At 30.7% G+C, this 10,932-nt stretch overlaps 1 protein-coding gene across 1 annotated transcript; it reads right to left on the bottom strand.

Moving 5' to 3' along the window:
* Nucleotides 1-6,836: 6,836 nt before the first annotated feature.
* LOC105771482 (protein NRT1/ PTR FAMILY 4.3) lies at nt 6,837-10,654 on the bottom strand. Its single transcript, XM_012592943.2, has 5 exons — nt 10,386-10,654; nt 9,949-10,166; nt 9,216-9,644; nt 9,037-9,125; nt 6,837-7,920 (listed from the first exon to the last, which is right to left on the bottom strand). Exons 1-5 carry the CDS (start codon nt 10,525-10,527, stop codon nt 7,062-7,064), a joined length of 1,737 nt encoding a protein of 578 aa, XP_012448397.1. The 5' UTR covers nt 10,528-10,654; the 3' UTR covers nt 6,837-7,061.
* Nucleotides 10,655-10,932: the final 278 nt, after the last annotated feature.

The following is a 10,932-nucleotide window of genomic DNA, read 5'->3' as shown; positions in this document are numbered from 1 at the left end:
GAGACATGGAATTTGAGTTAATTTAGCAAGCAAACCCATATTTCATTAAAATTATGTTAAATATCACTTTTCCACTATGATATTATATAAATGAGAATATGGAAAGTAACTAAATTGGAAATGAACTAAGTTTTCAAAAATAGTCACCATTATAATGAACATGTTGAAATCAAACAATTTCCGAAACTCGTAAGTTTTTTGTGAAAAAGAGATAAACAAGCTAAGTTTTTTCTTTTAAGATAAACAAATGTTTTAGAAAGACTGTTTTATAAACTCTAGTGGTTTTATTAGGCCATTTCGATGGCCAACGTAACCTTCAGAAAGACTGTTTTATAAACTCTAGTGGTTTTATTAGGCCATTTCGATGGCCAACGTAACCTTCAGAATCCGGTCATCATGTCTAGGCTGGGTTAGGGGGAGGTTATGGATTTTCTCATTTTTTATTAGACTAAGAACATAATTAGGTTCATCTACTAATACAAATTATCTTTCTGTATTACGATTGACCACATAATACTACTTAGTATTAGTTAAATATTAGATAACCGATAAGCTAATATTTTCTTCCATTTTTCTTTGGGTGCAAAAACTATTGAGAACAATATACAAAGTGTATTAATGTAATTAATGGACTTTTATTAAACTAATTTTTTCAAAAAATAAAAGTTTACATAGACGAGAATACTACACTTAAGTAACTAGATCCAACATGCGGTACCTCTAGGGCTAAGTACTGATACCTCTGCCCCAAGGGTCAAAACTGGCTCTAAAACACCCCTGTTTGAACCCCAAACAAAACTAAATCATTCCAAAATAAATCAAAATTTAAACTCATTTAGGCAAAAAAAAAAAAACACATGACATAAGCATTCAAATTGGAATGGCATAAATTTTTGCTAAAAAAAATTAAAAAGAATTTAAAACATGTCATTCACATTACAATCTTTATATTCAGTACAAAATTTAGTATATATGCAACTAACCTATTACAATTTACACTTTAACATTTGAAAAACAACCTTAAAGGATTGCCTAGTGATGCAATGCTCCCTAGGTATCTTAGCAACTTTTCGGCAAGTCCATACTTACGTGTTTTAAACAATTAATGCGTGAGCTATAAATGTTATTAAGTAAAAAGGATAATCAAACTCTATCATATGTGTTTATTAACCTTAAGCCCCTTTATAAGAATGATCATTTCAAGTTTATTTAAGCCACATTGTCACTATTTCAACTCCTTTCATGTCAGTTACCAAATTAAGCCTCAACTTATAGTTTGACGATTTATTAAGAATTCATGTTATGTTCTCGATTTTGGTATTTGATTAATTTATGAATCTTCCCTTTTAGTTTCAACTTTCATCCCTAAGGGCTTACACAATTATTAACTCACATTAATATCAAGGGTTTCAATTAGACCACAATTTGTTTAAATGTTTTATTACACCAATTTCTTGAAGGCTTACTTTTCCATTTCATTTATTTAAAGTTTTTTAAATGGAAATCTGGACTTCGTGCAATGGTTTATAAAGCATTTAAAAGTAGTGGTAATAGCATCTATTAAATTATTTGGAAAACAAAAACAAATTTAGTTCCATAAAGGTTATAAGTAAATGATAGCATCTGACAATTTCAAGAATTCATTAATACAATGACAAAATCAATTTAAATTAAACCTTTAGCAAGCTTAAAAAAAAAGAATGGATACTAGGAGCGTTAAGGCGCAGGTGTCCAAAGACCAGATCCAGATCAGATTGAAGTGCCAGGAACAAGAGTACTGAAATGCAAGTAATAGGAGCATCGGAGTACATGTCAATTGCATCCTAACTATTTATCTCAGGGCCTTGTTTCAAGGTTTCCAGAATACTAGTAAACTCATGTATCAAATGAATTTACAACTTAGTATTAGTATTCATGGCATAAACCACTATAATATAAATTGATAATTTAAATCATGATATTATGCCACTACACAAGGTTTCAATGATTTCATTTTCATCTCCATAAGGAGACATCTTACAATGTTCTTTCTTAAAGTCGTTTTCATATCAATAATTAAGATTCTAACATTGTTTGACATAGTTGAACTTTACATACTAGTTCAAAACCACAATTTTCAAACATACAAATGTAAATTTATAATATTACACTTGATATAATTTCAATATAGTCAATTAAACATACAGTTAATATTTAAAAAAGATTTCCATAAATTTTATGGTAATTTTGGTATTTCAAGCTTGTATCAACACTTGTTGACTTCAAGTAAGATTTTGTACTTTGACATATTTTTGGCCATAGTGGCCTCATATAATCTTTCCATAATAGTGACATGTTCATACATGTCCACCAATACTTCCATGGCACCCCAAAATTCTTATGACACAATTTTAATTCGAAAAGCATTTCATGGCCATATATATATATATTTACAACTTCTCATTTTAATGTGTTATTTAAAATATTCATACCATGGAATTTCACACGAATATTAGCATCATAAAACACTTAATTATAACATTAATTACGTAAACCCTAAACTTATTGACTTAGGAGAAAGATGAGTATCCATGAACTTAACTCCATGGATACTCTACTGTGCTTAATCAAACTTCTATAAGCTTTATTCCCTTATCAATCAAGCTTGAAAATCCAGTAATCATCATATCCTCATTTCCATAAGCCCAAAATATATTCCAAAGTTAATAAAAACTCATTCTAAGCTTTTTCAAAACAACCATTTACAATATTTAACTTAGAATAGATGTAGAAAGTCATTTCATACATTATTGAAGCTTTTTCACATTAACTTCTACTTCTCTCATAAAAACTACATAAACATTAGGCTGCTCAGGAGGATGTTCCCATGATAATTTTTACAAAATTTTAATGTGGGTAGTGGATATTTTGAGAGAAATTAAAGAAATAGGCAAGAAATTAGAAGAAGAGAAGATGAAAACAATGGTTGCTGCTACTACTCGAAAAGTGGGGAAAAATATGGCAAATGGGGGTTCACATTCCTTACAAAAATATTAACATGTGGACCTTGGGCCCATGTCCAACAACTTAAGTCCATTTCATATCGATTTGAAGCCCATTTCCTTAATATGAGGTTCAAACGATTCAAATTAATTTCAAACACCAAATATCATATTAAAATATTATTTCTAGCATAAATGTCTCAAGAATTGACTAAATTACCTTTTTATAGTAAAATTACTATTGTCATTTATATTGATTTTCTCTCAAGATTCGATACTTAGACTAGTTCAAGCCCATAATTCATGATAATCTCTAATATCATTCCTTAAGTGGTAAAAATTGCACTTTCTCTCTTTTCCCACCAAAAAAGGAAATTTACAATTTAGTCCTACGCTATTCAAGTTTTCCAATTTAGTCCCCAAAGTGATTTTCATTACATCAAATCAAATTTCAGTCCATTTTATGTCAAATAATACATAAGAATCAATATGTTTCTTATTCAGATGATTTTGCACATTAGTCATACTTTTCATATTTTGCGGTTTGGTCCTTTTTTTCATATTATCACTTTTACAACTATTTTCACATATTTCTATTGCCAATATCAAATTCCGTTCATTAAATTTCTTATTCGAGTCATTTCCACATTTTCTCATAATTTATTGATATTTGAGTTCGAGATTATGCCACGTGTCATATCAAATTTTTTGAGGTGTTACAGCTTCTGTGTTCAATTATATGATGGAATGGATTGAATTTGACACTATTGAGACAAATGGTTTGAGTGAGATTATCTAGTCACCAACCTTTATCTTTTTTTAATAATTTAAAGCAAACAAATTCCTTCTAACAAAAAATTTTCCAAATGACTTGTTAATTGCAGGGTGAAATGCTAATGGAAGACAAAAACCTTGACCTAAGGCTGAAAACTATTGTAGAAATAGGGTAGGTGAAAGGTGTTGCAACAATTTGATGAGATCTTTTGAAGAAAGGAACCAGAATTGGATGTGTTAGAATATTACCAAGAAAGAATGCTCAAAAATCTTCGTTTAGTTGGAGAGCAAGGTGAAATCATCTTTTGGGAGACCAACTAGGCTAATTTCCATTTCTATTTTGGTTTTAAGTGTTAAGTTTGAACCTTATTACTTGACTTTAACTTCTCGTACGGTGGGTTTTTATATATCAGTACTCATTTTGTTGCGTTATTTATGTTATTACTTTTGGAGATTTTTTTTATATTTATATTCTAAGTATTTTCTTTAACTTTTTTATTCTTTTGGTTTCCTACTGTTCATAATATAACTGCCATGAAAGCTAATAGTTTTCGTGATGCTTTTGTAACTATAGTTACCTTTGTTAAAAAAACAGAAGTAACCAAAAGTATCGTTTCGTCTATTTTAAAAACGTCACATATAGACATAATTGATTACTTTTTTCTCAATAATTTTTGACTTTATAAACGACACGAATTGAAAACCTTTCGTGATGTTTTGCCCTACTTTTTCATGATGTTTTTATGCGTCACAAATAACCAATGTTTTTCATGATGTTTTTGACTCTTAGAAATGTCACAAAAAGTTAACTTTTCTTGACGTTTCTAGACTTTAATGTCACAAAAGTAAACTTTTCATGGCATTTTTAAAGTGCCACAAAAACTCTCTAATGGTTAATGCATGATTTTTTTTATATATTTCAGAAAAAAATATCACAGAAAGTCAAAAATTGATTTTTCGTGACATTTTTAAAATGAAGACACAATTTTGGTGTAGTGTAAGCTAAGAACGCCAACCCAAAATTGCATGTAGGTTATCCAAACAAGATGTCCAGACTGTTGTCCAACGGTTTATTAAAATAAATGGTCGAACAAGGAATGGAATAGAGTGTTCCAATAGGCAGTTCAAAGACATGTTTGAACAGAGCATATAGCTTCAGTGTTTTGAATACCTAAGTTCTCAATAACTTTTCTCTCACCTTATTATTTGTATGACTCATGTTAAAGTTAACTTCACCTTTTCTCTGGTAATTAAAAGCAATTTTAGTAGGCATTGGTGCCCGTTTATTTCCTCATAGATGAAATAAATTTATGTTAAATGACATGAGAACTTGAGTTCAATCTCTATTAAGCACCTTATATCCAATTATTTATAAAAAGAAAAGAAAAGATTTGTTCTTATTGTTCTTAGCATTACTATAAATTGTTTTTTTTTTGGGAGCGGAGTTAGCTGACCATATAGTGTTTATGCTTGCAAAAGATCATTTTCACAAACTTGATTTTTATTATGACTTTTATATTTATTAGAATATGCCCTCGCTTCTTCGGGAAATTGGATTAAGATTTTAAACCATATTTATAATAATGATAAAATAAATAAATAAATAAATAATGATAAGATTTTTAAGTAATTATATTTAGACTTAACAATAAAATTATTATGAAAAATTATATGAAATATTTTACGGATTGAGATATTAGCACAAACACAAGAAAAATAATTAGACATGACATAAAAATAGCATAAACACAACATAGATACGTAATTATTTTTATTTATTTATTTACTATACTTTATAATATACTTATCAAACCCTTAATATGCTTGTGGAGTCTAAAATTTTCATTACTGATCTACCAAATAATTTTTCTAGTTAATATCTATGGACGAGAAAACTTATTAAAAATTTTATATAATTAAAAATTATAAAATTTAAATAATAAAAAGCCAAATCATGCTACGTGTGGCTATATTCTTAATATAAAAATATTTGTATTTTATATACCTCAGTGAATCTATAAATATATTTAATGATGGTTAATCATACCATGAAGCTCTCAATGAGGTTGTATGTAAAATGTTAATGAATGATTTATTGGACATCTAAATTTGAGTCTCATTGTACACTATTATCATGTATGGGTCTTGAGTCCCATATGCGTTAATAAAATAATTTATGCAACTAATTCTCAATAAAAAGAAATGCAACTCTATTACCCGACTGGGCAACTGTGGGTTCCATGCCAGTCTTTTAGCAAACATATTGATAGATAGATGGATATAATCTTATAACCAATTGTGTGTGAAGCGGAGCCTAATGGTGAAGTATGTTGCGAGAGAGACGTTTGAGACATGTTGGAGACATGTTTCTTAGAAGATGCGTATTCGGTAATAATAACATGCATACCACTTCTCTCTACAGTAATTTCCTAATTGCTGTCTTTCTTTTGATAGGTCACCTTTTCTTCTTTTAGAAAAATATATAATTTTTTCACCATTTGACTATATCTCGATTATGTTTCATATTCATGCATCAAATCAAAGAAGTTAGATCCGGTAGCTGTTGAAAAAGGGCCCCTCAGTCCTAGCAAGAAAGCACTAGCAAAGCTCCCCAGTTGCTGCTTTCGTATTCCTTTCTTCTCAAAAGCAATATTCATAAGGTGCTCTTTCATTATCAAATGGATGCCCTTAACTGATATATAATGGACAAAAAGGGCTAACATTAAGAGAATGCATTGAATCCTTGTAAATGGGTAAACATATAATTCTTTTTATCAACTTCATCAAAATTAATCTTTTCAGATTCACAATTATGGTTATTCCTTTCTTTCAATAATGTTATTTCTAGGATTTTAATTTAAATTCCTTTATGTTTTATCATTATACTCAATATTTATTAAAACTTATACAAAAATTAAGTGCCCATCCCTTTTATTCCTAGTTTTGCATCTAAAATAAATATATATAACATCCACCAAGCTATATATAATTTACCTATGAAATAAGAAACATCTTTTGTAGGTATCCAAACAAGGTTCCTAAGGAACCTATGAAATAAGAGACATCAATTCAAATACCGTATAATCATAATAATTATCTGTCGAGACCATTAAAACAAACATTCAAGAATGATACACTTTAATTATAGTGTCTTCTTTACTTGTTTATACAACCTGTATACGTTTTAAAAGAGCTTTCCGAATGGCATCCTAAATCTTTATCTATCATTCAAGTTATACAGTAGATAATATTGGCTTGAAATACTCATATTATATGTAGAAAATCGACGTTCCATGCAACATTAATTTATGGTATGTTCTCATATCCACCATCTTTTGACAGTGCGGTGGGTTGTGGTGGTGGAGAAGAATGGTGAGAATGCCATCTAGCCCAGAATAGATAGTTTAGGAAGTTGAGAAAGCTGAGGACTGCTAACAACCAGTAGAAAAGGTCAAGCCTGTTTTTGTTCAGATCATTGTAGCTAAGCCAACCACCGGCATTGGAAGAAGCTGAAGTGATCTTATTTACCAGGGAAACAAGCACTGAACTGAGGTAGAAGCCAAATGAGTAAGAGCAATAGGTTATGGCAGTAAAAGTTGCTTGCATCCCATTCAAGGACTGCTTGTAGAAGAACTCAATGAGGCCAACCGCAGTAAGCATTTCTGATAATCCAAAGATTAGGAACTGTGGGGTGATCCAAAATATGGATATTGTTTTGCCCGAATGTAAGGCCGACTCCCTTCTCTTCTTCTCCAATAGAGCTGCTGAAATCATGGAAAACGTTGCAAGGAAAAGACCCGATCCTATTCTTTGAAAAGGAGAAATTCCGGATTCATGACCAGTGATGTTGGTGGCGAAGGGGACGAAGAATTTGTGGTATAAAGGGAGGATGAAGATGAGCATGATGTAAGGGATGGACTGAAGGGAAGCTGGAGGGATATGGAAAGAGTTGGTGAGTTGAGTGTCCATGGCACTTCCTTGTTGCACTGAGAATGTTTGGAGCTGAGCCAAAATGGTGTTGAAAACAATGGTGCAACCAAATATAGGAATTACTGCTATCAATATCTTCAGTTTCTCCACTTGGCTTACACTGCACAATCTCCATGGACTTTCCTTCCTCCTGTTATTTCCATCTTCATTTTTTATGCATGCTTTGTCCAGGAACCTAAACACAATTCAATATTAACATCCAACAAACCTATAAATATGTACAAGGAAAACTTAATACTAAAATTATATTATAAAATAATCATTTAACATTTGTATTGTAGGCGGGTCATAAATTATTTATGAATTAATTTTTTGATGTTTGGGTTCAATAATTAATGAAGTTATTTTAATTTTTCTAATTAAATTATTTGACTTGCAACCTTAATTCAGTCAAATAATATGTGTATAAGAAAATAACTTATTTTACCGTATCTTTCTCACAATCATATATGTATATACACCTCTTACTCTAATTTTTGAATAATTATATAAATTATTAAAGATAATTATTTGATACATGCAGTGAAAATTTTTATTTCATAAGTGGGATTGAAATTTTATTACATGTTTTATTTATTATTTTAAAATTTTAAATATAAATTAAGTACAGATAATAAAATTTTAACACCACCTGTGAAATTAAAAATTTTAGTATCAATGTATTAAATAATTATTATACAACTTTTAAATTTAAAATTTATGATATTTTAAAAAGAAAAGATAAAATTTATGTGAACAGTACAATTATATATATTGAAATGTGGACAGTGCAGTTTCATAAAATAATTTTAGTATAAACTTTAAATTATGATGTACACTTTCACAATCCATATACGCATGTATATTATATTAATTTGTCGAGTTAAATTATATTCGCTTAGTTAAAAATTGATAGATAATCCAAGCTAAAAAAATAAAAATAAAAAAATATTTAAGGTAAGCATCTTTGAAAATTAAATTTATTTTTTCATTATGTACACATTATAATTAAAAATTTACCCAATTCTTTAACAATTAAATAATTTTTTTATTTTATTGTTTTGGAAACATTGTGTGAACCGTGCACTGGCACTTACTAACAACTTTTGAAAAATAAATAAAATAGTTCATCCTTTTAACAAGTGGCATCACATTTCTACATTGACAACACATAGAATATAAATCCACCAAAAGTCATAGACCACAATAATAAAATAATAATAAGAATAATCTACGTTATATTCAGAACACAACGTGCAATGAATGCATCAATTAAGAGGCAAAGAAAACAGTTACGTAGGATTTAAATTACCTAAACCTTTGCGTCTGAAGCATACTGCAATTGGAATTAGGATTAGATGGACAAATTTGCTTTCTCTTTAATATGGCTGCCACCAAAACCTGAAGAGATACATGTAAAAGAAAATTAAACCTTAATTTAAAAAAAATTGTAAAATGGCAAAATGAGAATGAGAGATGAGATTTGATTACTTGAGCAACGGGGGTGAATATGCTTCCTTGAGGAGGCTTGTTTCTGTAATACAGTGTCCCAGAAACCAAGGTAATTAGTCCCATGGCCATTGCAGCAGCTGAGAGTCCGAATCCGACATACATACCGGCATGAGTTTGGATCCATATAAGAAGGGTAAGGGCAAAGAGTTCACCAACGGAGAAGGCAAAATAGGCAGCATTAAAGTAGGTTGAGAGCTTTTTGGTTTGAATGTTGAACTGATCAGCCCCATGAGCAATCATGTTGGGTTTAACACATCCACTTCCTAATGCCACCAAGTATAGTTCAACAAAAAAAATCAAGCCCTTCACCCCCTTTGCTTCTTCACATTTCTCTCCATCAGTTACCATGTTGCACTTTGGTGGCTTTAATTGGGGAACATGAGCTTGGACTGACAGCAATATCAATCCCTACAAAATTATTTATATACATACATAAAAGATAGCAATAAGTAGGTTTTATGAAAAGAGGCTGTAGCTTGAAGATAGAAAAGAATGATTATGGATATTGAGATTCACTCAATCGGATTCAAATTGGCCTTTCCTTTTGTAAAAAGGGTACAGCTCTGACCAAACTTCTACTGCAGATGAGAAAGCTAAGCCACTATTTTTGAAGAGAGAGAGACAAAAAGGGGAGTTGAAAAAGAAGATAAAAACAATAAAAAGGGTGAGTGAATGTATATAGTATAAAAGATAGAAGAAGAAGCAAGCTTACAGAAAGCTCCACAAAGCCAAAGATTAGCATGGTCCAGAAACTCCCAAGAAAAGAGTCAGAGAGGTAACCACCAAGGAGGGCCAAAAGGAAGATTGTTCCCACAAAGTTTGTCACTATGTTTGCCGAGTTGGAGAGGGAGAAATGCATCTCATTTATAACATATGTAATCAGGTTGTTCCCTACTGCTGCTATTGCCATTATCTCAAATGCCTGAAGCCCTGAGTTCATTCATACACCACACTCCATAATGACTTATAGATACATAACTATCACCTTTGATTGCATGAAGCAACTAGGTTAAGTCCCTTCAGATGTTTTACATATGTTTCATTTTCATATAGTTTTATTTTTTAAAATAATATTCTCAAACTCATGCCTTAATGGGAAAAGATCAAAAGAAAACGATGGAAAAAGAAACAGAAGAGAAGTGAACAAACCAAGAACAAATGAAGCAGCTTGGAAGTCACCATGTTTGTTAGGGTTGGAGGGCCTCCCTCTCCAGTCAAGTGTGCTTTGTTCTTCCTTCATGTTGATGTTCATCTCATTCTCTGCTTTGATGTTCCCTCTTCTTTCTTCCATTTGCACCTTCTCAAGCTAAAGCAAAGCAAAACAAAACAAAGCAAGAAAAAGGGAGGGAGAGGCTGACTTGTTGTCTCTACTCTGTCTAATATGGCTGAATTTGAGGGAATTTATAAATGCCCAGCCACCCCTCCTAGATTCTACGGAAATTAGTGGAACTACCTCCCTTGAATTTAAGCCCCACACACACTATAACCTTGTGGATTACACTTGCCCGGTCATTTTATATGTCATCGCAGTCATAATATATCAAACCCTCAATCTAATATGAACATTTATTCATTATTAATATTTTATTATTATTTTATAAGAGAAGAGCGAATGGGAGATACAATTGAGGATGTGTTAATCAATACTTTATTTTAAGAAAAGTTGTTTATTATTATTGTTGAACATTTATTTTAA

This window comes from Gossypium raimondii, chromosome 6 (assembly GCF_025698545.1).
Source record: "Gossypium raimondii isolate GPD5lz chromosome 6, ASM2569854v1, whole genome shotgun sequence".
NCBI lineage: Eukaryota > Viridiplantae > Streptophyta > Magnoliopsida > Malvales > Malvaceae > Gossypium > Gossypium raimondii.
Note: the sequence above shows the minus strand (reverse complement) of the source record. Positions and strands in the feature narration are given on the sequence as shown.